Source organism: Strix uralensis, unplaced genomic scaffold, assembly GCF_047716275.1.
Source record: "Strix uralensis isolate ZFMK-TIS-50842 unplaced genomic scaffold, bStrUra1 scaffold_133, whole genome shotgun sequence".
Lineage (NCBI taxonomy): Eukaryota > Metazoa > Chordata > Aves > Strigiformes > Strigidae > Strix > Strix uralensis.
In genome coordinates this window covers 98689-118739 of record NW_027436772.1, presented here as the reverse complement: position 1 = coordinate 118739, position 20051 = coordinate 98689, and the positions used below count along the sequence as shown (strand labels likewise).

The 20051-nt window shown below is 42.6% G+C and overlaps 1 protein-coding gene across 2 annotated transcripts; it reads right to left on the bottom strand.

Moving 5' to 3' along the window:
* Positions 1-1841: 1841 nt before the first annotated feature.
* LOC141938551 (syncytin-2-like) lies at positions 1842-8948 on the bottom strand. Of its 2 annotated transcripts, none has more exons than XM_074857428.1 (2): positions 8506-8948; positions 1842-3366 (listed from the first exon to the last, which is right to left on the bottom strand). In XM_074857428.1, exon 2 carries the CDS (start codon positions 3364-3366, stop codon positions 2224-2226), a length of 1143 nt encoding a protein of 380 aa, XP_074713529.1. In that variant the 5' UTR covers positions 8506-8948; the 3' UTR covers positions 1842-2223. The 2 variants fall into 2 exon arrangements, with proteins under 2 accessions (XP_074713529.1, XP_074713528.1); XM_074857427.1 differs by lacking the exon at positions 8506-8948 and adding an exon at positions 6181-6569.
* Positions 8949-20051: the final 11103 nt, after the last annotated feature.

The window sequence follows — 20051 nt, the reverse complement described above, 5'->3', positions numbered from 1 at the left end:
CCCCCCAGTTCCCTTTGTTTCTGCCCTTCCTCTGTATCATTAATTCATATCAAAGTTCAGTGTTATTGGTTGCTGGGAACGCAGTTTCATTTGGCTATACGTACACTCTTCCCTAAAAAAAGTCAGATACTACCTCCACATTGCATGTTCATCGTGCAGTGAAAATACGGAGCATGATTTTATTGTAGTAGTTCTGAATGATTTTCAGCTGAAGTAATGAAGAGGAAAGTCAGGCACATTTTTGTGAGGGGTTCATGTTTCTCAACTATGATTCTTAAATTGGAAGTTTTGAGTTTTTAATAACATTAGAAATTATTCATGTTCATTGCAGATACCTATACATCCTTATTCTTAAAAGGTAGGATATTTGCTAGCATAGCTGAAATTATTCCTGTAGTGAGACAGGAGAATGTCTAAGGAAAACTGCATTGAGTAATAGTTTCTATTCTCTTTATTTTGTTCAGTTGTAAATATAGTAGACAACAGATGAAATAGCTATTGACGTAGAGAATAACACAAATTACGTCAAACAAGGACTTCAAACAGCGTGTTTTGAGGTCAGTAACCTGTGTGCCTAGAACTTTGGTCACACTGGTGACAGCCAGCTGACATAACTTATGTGGATGTACATGCAAAGATAAATAGGTAGCTTTTTGCTGAATTTTCCAAGCAGAACAGCAAGATGTCAGTGAAGGTGTATGTTTCTAATAGGCTCAAGGTGCTTCAACAAAGGAAGCTGTTATAGGTAAATTCTCAAATTGATGTGAGACAGGGCCAATAAAAATTCCAATTGTTTATTTAGCAAGCGGCAACAAGCAAAACAGCGCTGGGCGGCCGGGGAGTTCAACTCCACCAATGGCGCCCACTTTCGAAGTTTTTTCGTCTTGCTTATGTGTTACAAAGTGATGTATATTAATGAAACTCTCATATATATTCATAATCTATCCCCGCCTACCCCCGCTTCATATTTTAATGAGGTTTCTCTGCGCAGTAAACTTCAACAGTTCTGGGCGGTGGTCGCAGAGTCCTGAATAGTGGTCGTAGAGATGAAGTATCTCCTCTTCCTCGCCGTTGAACTTTTCACCCCAAGGTTCTGCGCAGCCTCTGTAGTTCTCTGACATGTCTCTGCTTGCCTCTTGTCTCTACATGTCTCTGTTAAAGCTCTGATAAGGACGCACCACTATATCTTCTACCTACCCCCTACACAGCCTTGATTTATTATGTTAGTTAAGCTAAGCGCTTTCTGTTAGTCGGTTAGTTTTATACAATGTAGCAATATTAGCTTTACATAGCTCAGGTGGTGATTTACTTCTCCATTGTTTTAACTGAATTTGATGAATAAATAGTTTACTATCTATCACAGAAGCCAATACTGATGAGTTAACTTGCTGAAACTGCAAGAGGTTTTTTTTGCTTGTTTGTTTGGTTTTTATACCTAAATGGATCCTGTTTTCAATAAACAGCATGAAGGAGGAGTCTTTCCAGGGCTCTGCCATATCAAATAGAAGACAGCATGTTCTGTCTGATGAAATGTAGGTTTGACTGCTAATCGGCCAACGCAAAGCACTGCTAAATTAATAGCCAATTTTGCTGAGAATACAACTTCTCAGGAACTGAAGGTGTTTCCTGAATCTGTGACTGGCTGAGAAAAATGGGAATTCCTTTTAAGAAAATCAGGATATTCTGATTTTTTCAAACAGAAGTCTTTCATATTTCCATGTCAGCACTGATCCTGCCTAGGCAAATGAGTTAAAAATCGGAGAATGACTCTGGAATACTGCAACTGAATTTTCCAGTTGGGTGTCGCAGTTGAGACGGACACGACAAACATCAGATTGTGTGAAAGCGACCAAAATGGCTGCAAAAGCCCCTTTATTGTTTTAACAAGCTTTTTTATAACCTTCTTCAAAGTAGGTGTTCATACAGGATTGGTTTACTTTAGTAACTAACAGTTCACGATTGGGTGATAGTTTCTCGCCTGAATCGTCAGGACAGTTCTTCTTATCTTAGTTCTCTAATCTTGTTTCCATGGCACTTCTCAGGACTTTCTCGCCTCTCATGGATACACTGGAATTTCTTCAAGGTTAAATTCTTCTTCAGTTAGACTAGAGGCAGACCCGCTGCCTCCCCCGACAATTCCCCCTTTTTGTATTTGTGCTAGAAATATTGCAGAAGCAGTCTTCTGCAGGGCCCTTTGCAGAAGACTGACAAGACATGGCAACATCAAAGCACAGTCACAATTACCAAGATCATGACCCCCACAGTTTTGACCAGAGATATCAACCATCCAGAAAGTCCCCATCCTTTAAACATCCTTGTAAGCCAATCCAATCCGTCCTCTTCTGTTAGACGCCTCACACCATCCTTCAGCTGCTGTATACTTTTAAAAATAGATTCTGAGTGGTCAGACAAATTCATGCAACACATTCCTTCAAAATCTTCACATCCATGTCCTTGCGCTAAAAGCAAAAAGTCAATTGCAGCCCTGTTCTGTAAAGTAGCATGTCTAACACTATCAACATCAGTTAAAAGGCCACTTAAAGCTAAAGAAGTAGCGTTAGTCTGTTTGCTAAGCCAACATCCCAACTTATTCAAAGTCGTTAAGGCATTTGCAACACCAACTCCTGGTGCCAATATGGAGGCCGTTATGATCTGGCCTGGATTCCAGAATTCAACGTTATCTCGACAAGAACTTTCAAACCGATGAACGGTCCTTGGGACTCGCTTATGTTTTCGAGTCATATTCAGAATCATTGACACATTTGGTGTTAATAACGTGAGACGTCCGAGGCTACACGGGCCTCCATTCAGTTTAGATGGGACGCCTCCCCAGGCACGATCTCCACAGATTAGAAACACACCAGGAGGTAATGCAAGAGGAACAGCAAAAGATCGTGAGATGTTAGTCGAAGTATAATTGCACCAAGCAGTTGAATTATGATAAGCAGCATTAGTTGCATTCACATTTTGCCCTCTCCGTGTGGTGTTATAGGAGTAATTAAAAAACACACAAGCATCCATTATAACAGAGCCTAGCAACTCTAGCTCTTGGGGTTCTTGCGTAACCTGTGGAAGGTGACTATATACACCATCCCAATTATCTGTACAATTTTTTGAAGAGTTGCAAAGAGAGAAAGCCTGAAGGGTTTGTGGGATTGGCCATGTGTCTACTGGCACTCCCACCAAACAGGTGGAGAATGGATTTTCCGGGTTCGCAGTAGAAAGGCACAAGGTTTCTTGATGTGTCATATTTGCCAAAGTTACCCAGATATTCTGCTTGGGTTGTGGAACTACCCATCCTTCAGCCTGATGCAGGTTCCAGCACAGGCCGAACACACCGAGCAGGAACCCAGCGAGGGCCGGCATCTGTAGAGACACAAGCATAACCCCTGCCCCAGGTTAATAATTCACATGGTCCACTCCACTGGCCAGTAATTAGATCTCTAACATGCACTTTGATGTCTTTTTGCAAATCCTGTTTTGAAAAAAGAGAAGAGAAATGCTGAAAAAGAGGAGGTAAAGAAGAATTATCCCCGTAATGGAGAAAGTTAAGAACATAAACTGCTTTATCTAAACATGCCTGTGGTGGTTCCCCAATCATTCCCCCTTTTTGTTTTTGAAGCTGCCGCTTCAACGTACTATGTGCACGCTCAACAATTGCTTGTCCTGTTGGGGAATGGGGAATTCCTGTAACATGAGTAACACCCCACAAATTAAAAAATGTTTGAACCTTCTGTGAAATGTATGCTGGGCCATTGTCCATTTTTATTTGGTGTGGTACCCCAAGCATAGAGAAAGCCTTTTGGAAGTGTCGAACTACATCTTTTCCTGTCTCCCCGTTATGTGCTGTTGCTACTACGGCATGAGAATAAGTATCAATGGAAACATGAACATACTTCTGTCGGCCAAATTCATTTATGTGAGTAACATCACTTTGCCAAATCTGTAAAGCCTGCATACCTCTGGGGTTAGTACCAAAATATACTGGTGTGTGAGTTCCTTGGCAGTCAGGGCAGGCGGCTACAATAGACCGAGCTTCCGCATGAGACAAGCCGAACTGCCGTCGTAAAGCTCGATATCCTTGGTGAAAAAATTGATGTGATAATACAGCTTGTTGCTTTATGTTAGGAACAGTATTAAGAGCCATAGCGGAAACAAGAGCATCTGCTCTGGCATTACCTTCTGTATAAAATCCTGGTAAAGTGGTATGACTACGGATGTGCATGATAAAATAAGGTTCTGTCCGTAGTTGAATACTTTTCCAGAGTTCTAAAAGTACATCAAATAATAATTGATTGTCTGACATGGTCAAAACCACTTTGTCTAGTCTAGAAACTAAGTTAGCTACATACGCTGAGTCAGTTACAATATTTACAGGAACAGAAAAAATAGAAAAAACAACAGCCATTGCACATAGCTCTACTACTTGTGGAGAACCATTTTGATATACTACTTTGTTGTTCCAGTTGTTGTTTTCATACCATACTACTGCTGCTTTACCTGTTTTTCCTGAGCCATCTGTAAAAACAGTAGGGCCGTTCACTGGTTCTGGGCGGCTTAAATTTTTTTGACCAAATGGTATTTCTCGAGCAAATTTCAGTAGCGGATGTGACGGCAGGTGATATGACACCTGTCCTTGAAAACCCGCCATGGCTGCCTGTAGTTCATAATTATTTGCCAAGCACCATTCAAAATACCAATTCTGAACAGGTAAAACAATCTTAGCTGGGTCACGCCCTGTTAGTTCTGTACATCGTTTTCTGGCTTTTATGATTACATCAGCAATAAGCTCAAACAGTCCAGGAGCAGTTTTTCGTGGTCGGAATGACAGAAACATCCATTCTAGAATGTGCAGTGGGTCATCCCACTCAGAATTCCACTGCACCAAAGCACCAAATGGTACAGTTTTGTCAATTAGTACAAAGAGTTGCACCAATTGAGACAGATCTATTCGAGAAACAAATTTCTCGTGTATAGATCGTTCCACCATGTGAATTACCTTTAATGCTTCCTCAGTTAATACTCTGGGTTCTGTTGGATCATTGGAATTTTTTAATAATTCCAATAAAGGTTGCAGTTGTGAATTGGTCAGTCCGAGATAGGGTCTAATCCAATTCAGAGATCCCATTAACTTCTGTACATCATTAAGGGTTTTAACTTCAAGGTTAAGTTTCACAGGTTGAGGCATTACCTGCCTACCTGTGACTGTTAGTCCTAAATACTTCCAGGGTTCTACTTTCTGCACCTTTTCAGGGGCGATAACTAATCCATAGTGTTGTAATGAATTTCTAGTCACATTCTCCATGTCATTCAACTGCTCCTTGTTGTTTGATGCTAACAGGATGTCATCCATGTAATGGTAACAATAACTGGTAGGGAATCTTTCCCTTACAGGTGACAAAGCTTGTGCCACAAACCATTGACAAATTGTTGGTGAATTTTTCATGCCCTGCGGCAGAACTTTCCATTGATATCTTTTTGCAGGTTCTGCATGATTGACAGAAGGCACAGAGAATGCAAATTTTTCCCTGTCTTGACAAGCTAATGGTATTGTAAAAAAACAATCCTTGAGATCCATGACAATGATTTCCCAATCTTGAGGGATCATGGCCGGTGAAGGCATGCCTGGTTGTAGAGCCCCCATCGTGGCCATGACAGCATTGATCTGCCGCAGGTCATGCAAAAATCGCCATTTTCCTGATTTCTTTTTTATCACAAACACTGGAGTATTCCAGGGGCTCTGAGAGGGTTCAATGTGTCCAGCAGCTAGCTGTTCTGCCACCAATTCTTGCAGGGCCTTTAATTTCTCCATTGGTAGGGGCCACTGATCCACCCACACAGGGTTATTCGTTAACCAAGTTAAAACAAGCGTGGGTTGCCTAACACCCTGCAGCACAGTGGCCCCCGTTAAAAATCCGTAGTAATCTTCACCCCCCACTGTGACAAGCAATCTCTCCCCCATAGATTGAGGGGAGCTGCTGTCACATATGGTTTAACGACTGCTTGTTGGCCCTCAGGATTGGTGATCAGAATTGCCGTAGCTGCTGTTCTTGCTCGTGCGGAGCCTCCCAGCCCCACTACCCCTGTGTCCACATCCTCTGTTGGCCAGGTGGATGGCCACAGATAGTTAGAAATAATAGTCACATCGGCGCCCGTATCTAGGAGCCCCGCAAGCCTTACTGTAGTCGGTGAATGTCCATGATTTGACAGCGTGCACGTCATATGTGGTCGAGATGATGAGACAGTCTGAGACCAGCACACTTGAGGGGGTCCTGTAGAACCGAAGCCTCCATCGCCTCGCAGTCGCTGTTCTGCTTTTGGGACACAACTCAAAAAAGGAACAAGTTGAGCAAGACGAGTACCTTTTGGAATCGTAACAGGTGGATAAAGGGTCGAAACTAATGCACAAATTTGACCCGTAAAGTCAGCATCAATGACTCCCACATGCACGATTAATCCGTTTAAGGTGCTACTTGATCTTCCTATAAGTAACGCACTCAGTCCTCGTCCTATGGGACCCCTCGCCTCAAGAGGGACCTTAACAATGTCTTTTGTAACTATAGTTATTGTGTCGGCAGTGGATACATCCAACCCTGCTGAGCCAGTAGTTGCGGCTGATAGCTGCTCACAGAGGGGATTTGACCTGCTGTCTGGAGGGGATTTGATGTCCTCGCGTGCCCTCTCGCACTCCTCTTGTGGTTTCCCTGTATCGGTTGCCCGTTAGCATGAAACTTGGAACGACATTGTTTCGCGAAATGTCCCGATTTCCCACATTTATTGCAATTAGTTCCTGGTGGGACAGTCATGGGCTGCTTGCCTGCCGACCTTCTGTTCGGGCAATTTACTTTCATATGACCGTCTTTACCACATCCAAAGCATTTTCCTGTATTTCGCATGTTCATGGCAGTAGCTAAAGCCGCCATTTTATGTTCCACTGTACCAACCTTTGAACATGCGGCCACCATGTCAGGAATAGAAGGATCTCCTGGTAAAGACTGTATTATCTTTTGGCAGTCCTCATTAGCATTATCCTTTGCTAGCTGTTTGCATAACATTTGTCTTAACGTTTCATCTTCTACCTGTTTCTCCAATGCAGCAGATATTTTTTCTACAAATTGCAAAAAGGGTTCTTTAGGACCTTGCCGGATAGCAATATACTTCTGTTTTGGAGCTGCCATTTCCATGGTTCGCTTTAATGCTGTAATCCCTATGTGTTGTGCCTGTTCAAGGACAATCGGAGGCCACGTAGCTTGCAGCTGAGGGTTACTAAATGGTCCCTCGCCAAGCAAGGCGTCTTCTCCGAGTCCTAACCTCGGATCGTCTTGTGGCAGTCGAGCATTATTTTGTGCAGCTGCTCGTGCCATCTGCCTCCAAGTAGATTGAAACACTTGTAATTGTACTGGCTGAAACAGCACTTGTGCGAGATGTGTAACATCATATGGACACAACAAATCTGTGCTGATTATTCGAATAAGTTGCATCACCTCAGGAGAATTGATTCCAAATTTCTGTGCTTTATTCTGCAAATCCTGCACCACCTTCCAACTGATCGGATTGTGCTCATCATGCTCATTTGTGCCTGCAACAGCTTTATAAACAGGGAATGCACCATAAGCCTCTGCTGCTATATCTACAGGCTTTGGACATGCCGGGGTTGGAGAGTATGGGCTGAGGCGTTCAACCAGATCCCAGTTGCCAGCCTCAGCAGCATACTTTCTAACTCCCTCCCAAAATCGATCAGGGGACCTTGGAATTACAGTTACTGTGGATGGAGGGAGAGTCCATGGCTGGGCTTTCTTCACCATGGGTTTATCTGTGATATGTAGAGTTTGTAAAGCCGTGGTTAAAGCTTCTTCTCCCTCACTTTCATTTTCGCTCTCGCTCTCTGGCTCTGTGTTACCCGCCCTATTTTCCTCCTCGGGGGGGGCTGATGGAATCACCCCTTCTGCTGCTGCGCCGCTAGGGGCCGCCGCTGCACCACTAGGTGGGGGGGGCTCCTCATCGCCCCGCAAAATATTTAATGGTGGAGGAGGAGGAGGTGGGCGAGGGCGCGATCTGCTTTTGCCCGTGAGGGGTTTCCTGCCTGCTATTCCTGAGGCTGAGGTATCCACTGCCTTTGTCCCTTTGCCACAGTCCTCCCCGTCATTGTCTTCAGGTCGAATGTCTGTTAGTTTCCCATCAGAGGCCTCACGCTCTATCTTCCATTCCTTTAAGGTTTCACTCAATAAGCGCCATGTGGTTGCCAACTCACATGCCTCTTTTTGTCCTTTAGAGACCTCATCCAATATTTTCAATCCTACTGCTTGCCATGCACTCACACTGAATGCAGTAACTGTTGTGGCTTCAAAGCCTTGCATCTTACTCCATAGCAAAATCTTTTTCAGGCTTTGTTCTGAGGTTTTAACCCCCTTTCTTTTTAATAGGGCTTTCCAGGTAGACAAAATTGTCTCCTCTTCCTTTGTTAATGACTGCCCCGTAATTACAGTCCCGTTCCCGGTGGCTCACCTTTTTAGGTGTCGAAGTTCAGGTCCGGACCAGGCAGATTCCCTCTGCTCTCAGCTACACCGGGCTCCGTCTCCGCGGCTCTTCCCGCCGCCGTTATACTTCTCCTTTAAATGACCACTTCGCTCTAATCACGTCGCTCTAATTTATCACGTCGCTCTAATTTATCACGTCGCTCTAATTTATCACGTCGGGGTCACCATTTGTCGCAGTTGAGACGGACACGACAAACATCAGATTGTGTGAAAGCGACCAAAATGGCTGCAAAAGCCCCTTTATTGTTTTAACAAGCTTTTTTATAACCTTCTTCAAAGTAGGTGTTCATACAGGATTGGTTTACTTTAGTAACTAACAGTTCACGATTGGGTGATAGTTTCTCGCCTGAATCGTCAGGACAGTTCTTCTTATCTTAGTTCTCTAATCTTGTTTCCATGGCACTTCTCAGGACTTTCTCGCCTCTCATGGATACACTGGAATTTCTTCAAGGTTAAATTCTTCTTCAGTTAGACTAGAGGCAGACCCGCTGCCTCCCCCGACAGTTGGGGGGCATGGATATTTTAATTTTCATTTGGGGTCAAACTGATCCAAATACGTGTTTCGGTTTGGAGGTGAGACCTGTCTGCAAGTCCTTTCTCAGCTCTCTCACTACTTTTTGTTTTAGCATTGTTGCTTTTGTTTCTTTAAATGGGAGATGAGAAGAGCAGTTATTCACACTTTATGAAGTGTCTGAAGACCTGTGGGTACAGAGCACTCCATTAGTGCAAAGTATTTAAATGTAGAACTATGTCTTCTTCCTTTTTCCTTATGCCAGTCTGTGCTGTGACTGAAATCAGTCTGCTTACAATCAAATTTAATAGGGGCAGAGAATATTTTTTTTATGTTTTAACCACAGACTTTCTCATTCAGTGAAAGTAGGGTTCCAGCCTATTTCTCTCTGCAGGAAATTCATATATATATATTTTTTTAATGTTTTAATTGATTAGGTAGTTTTTGCTACTCCTATGAAAACAGTCATGATGTGTCTATCCAGTGCTGTTTGCATTTCCTTCAAAATGTGGGAATTAATCCATGCTAAAAATTACTTGGTTTATGTGTGCGTTGTTTAGTTTATATGTTCTGGGAGGATCTAAGGACTGAAAACTGTAATAAAACATATATGGTATTTGTTATTCAAATCTCAAGGGGAAAAAGAAGTTGTAGTCAGGATGTTGTGGCCGAACAGTTTTGTAATTCTCTTACGTAAATAAGAAATAAGATATGTGTATATAGTTTCTATTGTTAAAATCAGTTGTTAGAAGGGAGCTAAAATGGCCCCCATCTCCAAGCCACTACAAAATCACTTGTGCTGAGTCATCCCCCCCTTCTGTGACGGAAACCTGAGACAAGCCCACCGAAACCTGAGAAAAGCCCGCGAAAACCTGAGAAAAGCCCGGGAAAACTTGTTTACACCTTTGCAGACCCCTCAGGGTACGCCCATCATGAATATGGATGAAGCCTACACTATAAAGGGACTCGGTTCTGCCGGGTCAGGTGTGTGTCCTGGTAGAGCAGAGACTCCCGGCACACCCAGCGCTGTTTTGCTCACTCGCCGCTTGCTAATAAAATTTTATTGATCACTAAAAATTGAGAAGTGGTTATTTCCCACTAAATTACAATTAATCAATAACAAATTTGGTGCCGTGACTCGGATCCAGATCTTTTGGTGCGAAACCCCAGATAGGGGAGGCGCCCTATCTTCGGATAGCCCCAGTCTGAGGATCTCGTGGCCAAAACGCTGGATATCCGAACCCCTTTTAATTCGAACTCGGGAGTGAGCAAAAGAATCTGCAGAACCCCTTAAATTTTGTGCACGAAGACCGATCGAAGACTCCGGGGAGGAGTAAGTATTTGCGTTTGTGCAGTTATCCGTTCGGTTGGGGTTGGTAATCCCAGAGTGCGAATGAGTGAGAGGTCTCAAAGAGATCACCCGAGTGCGGACCCTTTAGTAGTGCAGTTCTCATAGCCTGCGAAGGAGCGAGTCACGAATAAGGGAAGCGTGTGTGTGTGTGAAAGAAGGCACTCTGGAAGATGGGACAGAGGGAAAGCAAGCCCTCTGGATCCATGGGTGGGGGCAAGGAAGAATTGCCGGATATCCCACTAGGAGGTTGATAATCCCAGAGTGCGAGTGAGTGGCACTCTGGAAGATGGGACAGAGGGAAAGCAAGCCCTCTGGATCCATGGGAGGGGGCAGCTGAACTCCTCCCGCTGCTGGCTCCAGCTGGGACAGGGCTTGTTCCCGGGGCGCCACCGCCCGACTCGAGCAGCGTGCCCAAGCCGAGCCCTGGAGCAGTGTCGCGGAGCCTGGCCCAGCGTGGGGGAGGGGGGGGGCAGAGCTGCCCACTCCCCAGCCGGGAGGGCCTGTCCCGAGCACCCAGCTGCCCCGGGGTGGGGGTTGGGGCTGGAGCAGGGGGCACCGAGCGGCCCCAAATTAGCGTTTAGGCTTCTGCTCAGAGACAGGCTGCAGTAAACTGTCTCGAGGGGGCTCTGTGCTGAGAACCCCCCCCCTCCTTCTAACCCGCTCATACTTGTAACCAATGATTCTGACCCTGAATCTCCCGGACCCCCTCAGCGGGTTACCCGAAGCAAAGTTAAGGAAGGAAGATTATACCCCCTTAGAGAAATGCTTGTGCCAGGAGTGGGGGCACAAGGGGAACCGGGAACGGGGTATGTCACTGTTCCCCTCAACACTGGAGATATTTTTAAAAAAGAAATGGGGAACTTATTAGAGGACCCGCTTGGCGTAGCCAAACAGGTGGACCAGTTTCTTGGCCCAAATTTATATACCTGGGATGAATTACAATCTATCCTAGGAATTCTATTTACTATGGAGGAATGAGATATGATCAGGAGGGCAGGTATAAGACTTTGGGACCAGCAACATCAAGTGGGTCCCACAGCAGATCAGAAGTGGCTGTTGGTAAAACCCAACTGGAATAATCAAGACCCAGGCCACCAAACCCACATGGCAGATTTAAGAATGATCATAATTCAAGGAATTAGAGAGTCAGTTCCCCGAGGGCAGAATATTAATAACAGTTGTACTCGGGAGTAGATCCTGCCATCCCTGTGGGGCAGGCATTATTAAAGACTCAGTTTGTGGCTAAGTCTTGGGCAAATATTAGGAAGAAGCTAGAAAAGATAGAAGATTGGCAAGGGAGAGGAATTGCTGAGAGAAGCTCAGAAAGTTTAGGTGGATTCCTACTTGAAGTGGTGGTATTGTTCTCGTTATCAGTTTGGATACCCAGATAATGATCTATTTAAATGTTGTTTCACCTCTTCATAACTCGTTTATTATTCAGTATACCTTTGCCTGCTTGACTTGGTGATCAGAAGGTGACAGCTTAGAACTTTCTATCCTCTTGGTATTTTAAGGACTGTAGACAAGGATCAAAAGATACTGTGATAGATACAAGCCCTTGGCTAGCTTCAGCAGCTTTTTTTTTTTTTTCTTAACAGTGATGAATCAATTTAAATAAGAAAATCGGAGTAAAACATTATCAGAGTGAAAGCAATAGTCCAAGAGGGGAAAAAGTGAGCAGATCTGCAGCTTAATCTGGCTGCCTGTTCTTCAAGCAGGCAGCTCTCTTACATCATTGGCAGGAGTTGGAAAAAAAAAAAAAAAAGAATCAGGGTTCTAGCATACAGGCAGGTATATGGGCTGGGGAGCCAAGTTCAAGCTAATTTGCCCCCAGACCACATTCTTTTGGAGCTGCTAATCTGGTTTGTACTTCTTAGCCAAAAGACGGGGAACTGACATAATTGTAGCACACTGACTAGACAGCTCATAAATGTTGTGTCTTTTCCAAAGAAGGAGGATGCTGCTGTGCCCTTTGCAGACTTTCTCCTCACAGGCCATGGCCTAGAGCTTACCAGTTTTGTAATTTGTGATGTGCTATGTAAACACCGCGCAGCGCGAGTGTGGTATAGCTGCCCAGATGCTTTATTTGATTGCATCTGGAAGTACATGGGCAACAGTCTTGGTAGATTTAAACTGCCCTTGCTCTAAATGTCTAGACCCAGGAGTAGGAGTTTCAGGTTGAGAGGAGGCAATGCAGAGTGTGTAACAACTCAAACATGCAGCAAACTACATTATTTTAGCCTGAAAACTGTTCTGTGCATTCCCCAGTACCTGCATGTAATAAAGCTGTGCAGAACATGGATGTTTTATGTGATGATTACCTGGAGACTATGGTTTCTTTGGGATCAGAGATTTTCATTCATTGAATGGTTCTGCCTGCTTTAATATGAAGGAAGTGGAATGTTTTTATTGCAAAAGGAAGGGGCATGTGAAGAAGGTTTGCTGGAGGAGAATCCAAGATGAGAAAATGTTTTCTGAAGACTAGTGGGGTCAGGGGCTCTATGTGCTGGGAACCCAAAGAACAAAGAGCCCTTGATAAAACTTAAAGTGGGTCCTCAGCGACAAGAGGTAGAGTTCCTTGTGGACTCAGGAGCCGAAAGATCTACCATTCAGGCTCTGCCTCCAGGCTGTAAAGTATCATCAGAAAAAATCAGTGTAATAGGGGCTAAAGGTGAACCGTTTGAGGCCCCGGTTCTTCATGATGTGATTGTTGAATCAAAATGCAAATATGTGATTGGAACATTTTTATTATTACCAGAAGCAGATTATAATTTACTTGGACGGGATCTGATTATAGAATTGGGAATTAATCTGGAAGTAGAAGAAAGAGAACTCAAAGTCAGATTATGCCCCCTCACAGTGGCGGATGAAGAAAAGATTAACCCAGAAGTATGGTATACCCCAGAGACAGTGGGTAGATTGGATATCACCCCCTTTGAAGTCACCATTAGAAACCCAGAGATCCCGACTAGAATCAAACAGTATCACTTGCCACAAGAAGGCAGGAGAGGCTTAAAGCCTGAAATAGAGAGACTCCTTAATCAGGGGCTATTAGAACCTTGTATGTCACCTTTTAATACTCCAATATTGCCCGTTAAGAAGGCAGATGGGAGTTATAGATTAGTGCATGACTTAAGAGAAATCAACAAAAGAACTGTAACCAGATTTCCTGTAGTGGTGAACCCCCATACTTTACTTAGTCAATTGAATCCTGAAAATCAGTGGTATAGCGTAATAGACTTGAAAGATGCTTTTTGGGCATGTCCTCTAGAAGAGGAGTGTAGAAATTATTTTGCTTTTGAATGGGAAGACCCAGATACCTTTAGGAAACAACAGCTGAGGTGGACAGTTTTGCCTCAGGGTTTTACTGAGTCCCCTAACCTCTTTGGACAAGCCCTCGAACACATCTTAAAAGATTATAACTTGGGGGAAGGTGTTACTTTAGTACAATATGTAGATGACCTTCTGTTAGCAGGAGGCAACCCAGAGATGGTACGAAAGGAAAGCATTAAGTTGTTAAATTTCTTAAGCCTCCAAGGATTAAAAGTATCCAAATCTAAATTGCAATTTGTAGAAGAAGAGGTGAAGTATTTAGGTCACTGGATTAGTAAAGGGAGCAAGAAATTAGACCCAGAGAGGGTAAATGGAATTCTTTCTCTCCAGGCTCCCAAAAACAAACGACAGGTTAGGCAGCTCCTTGGACTACTGGGGTACTGTAGACAATGGATTGAAAATTATAGTACAAAAGTTAAATTTTTATACCAGAAATTAACAAAAGACAGGTTGCTTAAATGGATCCCAGACGATGAGGAAAAATTAGAAAAATTAAAAACTGACTAAGTCAACGCTCCAGTATTGAGTTTACCAGATATAAGAAGGCCCTTTTATTTATTTGCCAATACTGAAGACGGCATGGCATTTGGGTTATTAACCCAAGAATGGGCTGGGAAAAGGAATCAGGTTATGCAATTATTAGTGGAACCACCCTAGAGGTAGTAGAATCAGGACCACTGAGTCCTAGCTGGTCAGTTCAAGCTTGTGAACTATATGCAGTACTAAGAGCGTTACAGATTTTAAAAGGATTTCCATACTAAAACTCACTGGGGAGTACAAGCATTGGTAGACCAGTTTGCTATTAAATACATGTGCATAGGAATTTATAATGTTGCTAAGGGAATAATAAAAAGCTGTTTAACTTGCCAGAAAATTAATAAGTACCAATTAAGAGAAAAGATTCAAGGGGGACGGGATTTGGCATACAGACCATTTGGAAGAATTCAAATCGATTTTACAGAACTACCAAAAGTAGGACGGTACAAATACCTCCTAGTATTGGTAGATCATCTCACTCATTATGTGGAGGCCTTTCCCACTGCTCGAGCTACAGCAAGTAATTGATTCGGACAGGGGTCCCCACTTTGTGTCTAAAGTAATCAAAGAGACATTGACTTCCCTGGGGACCAAGTGGGAATTCCACACTCCCTGGCATCCACAAAGCTCAGGAAAGAATGAATGGAGAAATCAAGAAACAACTTACCAAATTAATGTCAGAAGTTTACCCCTAGCACTTCTGAATATCTGGACCCAGCCCCGAACTGATACTGGAATATCCCCGTTTGAAATGCTATATGGTATGCCCTATGATACGGAATTTCCCACTGATCACCCAGTATTGGAAAAAGACAATTTGCAACCATACTTAATAAACCTCATGAATAGGAGAAAAGAACTACGCAAAAAAGGGATGGTAGTACAGAGACCTCCATTAGAAATTTGTATGCACTCCATAAGACCTGGAGACAAGGTGTTAATAAAAACTTGGAAAGAATCCTCTCTTACCCCTCGTTGGGAGGGACCGTTTCTTGTTATACTCACAACAGAGACTGCTGTCCGGACTGCTGAAAAGGGATGGACTCATGCTACCAGAGTGAAAGGACCCTTAACGCCTGATCACTGGGAAGTAGCTGAAACATCAGGAGATCTGAAGCTAGTGTTGCGAAGGAAGAAGGACTAAATTAATTTTGTAAAACCCCTAACTGTGTTTGTTATCCTTTTGTGCGTTTTAAATGCACTACTTGTGAGGAAAGTTGGTGGGCGCACTGCGTCCACGGCTATTCCCCAAAGGAATACTGTGACCAGTGCTATAAAAGAGAAAGAAAATTAACCAGTCATCAACAGGAAAAATTGTGTGCATACCAATGAACCTAAGCCCCATAACGTGAATATAGTACAAACTCTTTGCAAATTCCAAATACTCCAAGTGCCCTGTACGATCCCACAAGTGAAAGCCTGGAACTGGGAGGCGTTTAGGTGTCGACAACGAGACCCTAACCCCAAAGAATACGACTGCTGCCGAGAAGATGGAAAGCCCCGCTGCTCTAAGGAATGAATGGAGTAGGCGGAGGAGGCAGAGACGTATGGAGAGGGGAAAATAAGAAAGGCCTTGAAGCAACCAGTTCAGGTGATTGTTGTGGCAAGGAGAACTGGAAAGTATGGGGAAGGAAAAGATCTGAGCATGCAAATCCTGTCGCAAGACAGAAAGGGGACACGTTTGTACAATGAGCTAGTAATTGGAAGATGAACCCACGAACTCTCCTCACTATAGTGGTCATTTGGGCTATGGGAGGAATCGCAATTTTGATGTTAAACCTCCATTTTATGAAACCCCTAGTGTTATTATTAATTGGGTTAACTTTCGGACCATGTATATTTAACAAGTCTGTGATGTGTTAAGGAGATTTGAAAAACAAAATTAGTTAAAAGAAAAGGGGGGAATTGTAATAAAACATATATGGTATTTGTTATTCAAATCTCAAGGGGAAAAAGAAGTTGTAGTCAGGATGTTGTGGCCGAACAGTTTTGTAATTCTCTTACGTAAATAAGAAATAAGATATGTGTATATAGTTTCTATTGTTAAAATCAGTTGTTAGAAGGGAGCTAAAATGGCCCCCATCTCCAAGCCACTACAAAAACACTTGTGCTGAGTCATCCCCCCCTTCTGTGACGGAAACCTGAGACAAGCCCACCGAAACCTGAGAAAAGCCCGCGAAAACCTGAGAAAAGCCCGGGAAAACTTGTTTACACCTTTGCAGACCCCTCAGGGTACGCCCATCATGAATATGGATGAAGCCTACACTATAAAGGGACTCGGTTCTGCCGGGTCAGGTGTGTGTCCTGGTAGAGCAGAGACTCCCGGCACACCCAGCGCTGTTTTGCTCACTCGCCGCTTGCTAATAAAATTTTATTGATCACTAAAAATTGAGAAGTGGTTATTTCCCACTAAATTACAATTAATCAATAACAAAAACTGGCAATAATAAGGAGGTCATAAATCAGGCAGCTTTTCTTGGTTTAGGATTTTAGGTCAGGCGTATCAATTCCAGCTTATGCTAGATTGCAGCTGTGCTTGTGAATGGAGACTAGATCATGTCATGTAACTTGTGGGGATTTTCTCACTTGCAATCCATGACCACTGATGCCTCATAACCACTGCAGCAGGGGTAGCTGTACCTTCCTGTCTGGTTTGTGTGCTTGTTCTCTTTCTTTTTTTTCTTTCTTTCTTTTTTTTTTTTTTTTTTTTCCCCCTTCTAAGAGGAAATGAAATTAAGATAGATGTCTCCTTTGGTATTTTAAGTAAATTTTATAAAGGGAGGAAACGCAAATCAGTTGGTGCTTGCCACATATAGAGCAGTCAGACAAAAAGTATGAGGGGTTGATGTCTTAGCACTATCAGTTCTGTTTTCAGTGGATATACAGAGGTTTTGTAAACAAAAAAGGTATCTCTGTCTCCTGTTGTACAGGAGTTACACAATGCTTTTGTTTTCTTTTCCCGTGTGTGAAATGTCTGGCACCAAAGTAACTCCGAGGCTTCTTTATCTGACTTCTCTGTCAAAATTAAGGATAAATACAGCAAATTTGATTAGCAGTGTTCATGAGATCAAGGAGTCTGTTTTACCATTCTGGGTTAAAAAGAATGATAAATGTGTATAATTAGGACTTTATGTGTGTCAAAATAATGCTTTGGTCCCAAGGTGTTCAGTCATACGTTGTGAGATAATAGAACATCATCTATGCTCTGTGGTACTTGGCATATATGTTTCTTAGACCCTTTCAGGTTAATCATTGATTCAAAGAACTTGTTTCAATGACCCAGATGGTCTCTTTGAGTCTTAAATTCCCATTAGACCAAGTGTGTGTATTAGTTATGTTTTATTGCAAGAAAACAAAGATTTTGGTGACACTAAGGTTCTTGCAGTGAAATGCAAGTTGCCTTCTGTGTGGGAGAGATCCTGGAAGTTCCTTTCTATTGTTTTGGGTTTTTTTCACAGTGTATCTAATGAAAAGACAGAAGTCTGTGTAGTTCTGTTTTTCTTTTTTTGTGTGTACATAGATTGTATTGACCTTGTGAAAACCTGAAAGCACTAAATTGGCCTCTTGAACAAAATGAAATGCATTTCACAGAACAGACTATTCCCTGTAGTATTTATTCTGAAAGGTCACCAGTCACAGAAACATCAGAGGATGTAACTATGGCAAACCAACCCAATGTTAGCATAATGTTTGGTTATTTCCCTTCTTTGTTACTAGGTAATCGGAGCCTTTAGGAACACATTTGTCATTTATAGCACAGCCCCTTCCTACACAAGACTCTGATTCTTTGCAAACATGGATAAAAAAGGTATTTTTAAAAAGATTAGCATTTGAGTTTTATTGTCTGTGGTTTCAGCTTAATTTCACAAGGACATATTAAATGTTGTTCAGCATCAAAAACCTAAGCAAATGTTTGTTTTATCTATCAGAAAGCAAAGTCATGTTGTTCAAGTACTAAAGTCTTAACTCTAGATTAGTTGTGGTGTTTGGACTTAACTCTGTGCTTAAATGCTCTTTCAGACATACACTTCCCTGCTACTGAAGGTGATTGAGGAGCAAAACCAAAGGTGTGGTGTGTTTCTGTTTTGCACCGATTCCCATCCGTGGACTAGTTTGGAAGAAGGAAAATAGAAGCTCTGTGACCTTTCTAGCCTCTGATGGACACTGTGTGTTCCCTCCTGGGTTAGAGGAGTAAGCCAGTTTTGTCTGGTTTGGAGGTATGTATGTCTAGCTAGAATAGTTCAGAGAGATGCTTTTTTTCCCTCTTCCACATACAGACATAGAAAGTCTGGTTCCCTGTTGTAATAAAACATATATGGTATTTGTTATTCAAATCTCAAGGGGAAAAAGAAGTTGTAGTCAGGATGTTGTGGCCGAACAGTTTTGTAATTCTCTTATGTAAATAAGAAATAAGATATATGTATATAGTTTCTATTGTTAAAATCAGTTGTTAGAAGGGAGCTAAAATGGCCCCCATCTCCAAGCCACTACAAAAACACTTGTGCTGAGTCATCCCCCCTTCTGTGACGGAAACCTGAGAAAAGCCCGCGAAAACAGGAGAAAAGCCCGGGAAACTTGTTTACAACTTTGCAGACCCCTCAGGGTACGCCCATCATGAATATGGATGAAGCCTACACTATAAAGGGACTCAGTGCTGTCCTGTAAGGTGTGTGTCTTGGTAGAGCAGAGACTCCCGGCACACCCAGCGCTGTTTTGCTCACTCGCCGCTTGCTAATAAAATTTTATTCATCACTAAAAATTGAGAAGTGGTTATTTCCCACTAAATTACAATTAATCAATAACACCTGTTCTTATCTGATTCATAATCATTAATATCCATGGGAATTTCGTGTCAGCATTTAAACTCTGGGAATACAGACCAACGCAAGTGAAAAACCTCCATGCAGCTGAGTACTAATAGGAGAACCAGTTTCTCCTCCTCTTCAGATGTGGTAGTGCTGAATAAGGAAGAGCGAGTCTTTTGTAATTGTCAGCCATTCTGTTACTGTCTTTCAAAGTGCTTGTTTTGAAGCTGTTACTTCCCTCCTGATGGCATTATGAAGGTCCATATAAAAATGCTGAGTTGGAAAAAAAGTGAAGACATTCAGCCGAGCAAAACCAGTAGTTTACATACATGAGGGTAATTGTCTGTGGGGGAGCAGTCAGGAACAAAGGCTTTTCTCTACCAAGTTCTCTCTACCAAATGCTCTGTCACTTGTTACAATCATTTTTATGATGATGAACAGTAATTCTCAATCTCTGGGTTGTTAACTTGCCTGTTTTTCAATTACATTTTGTATATTTAAGTTTGATAGTTAAAGATAAGCAGCAGTACACTGAGCCAAATACTTAGGTACAAGGTAGACTGGATGGGAGCAAAGGACAGTGTATTTGAAATGAGATTTTTAGCTTTTTTACATACCTAATAGTTTGAATCAATTACCTGGCTTTTCCTTTTTTACAAACTCTCTGCAGAATAGAACTTATGGCATGGAAAAAAGATGATTCACCTCTTAACACCTACTTTATCTTCACTGGCTTGTAATCCTAAGCAATAATCAAGGACTAGATTCTAAATGTTTACTAATTTGTGGAGTTTATTTGAAATGTCTGAACTAAGGCACTGAAGGTTTTTGTTTCCTACCAAAGATGGGCAACCAACAGCTCTGCCAGGGATCAGTTAAAGTTGTGGAGAGTAAATGCACCTGCAAATTAAGTTGTGATTGTCTAGTTGGACACAGAGAAACAGAGGTATCGGCAGGAAAAGCTTTAGAAGGAAAAG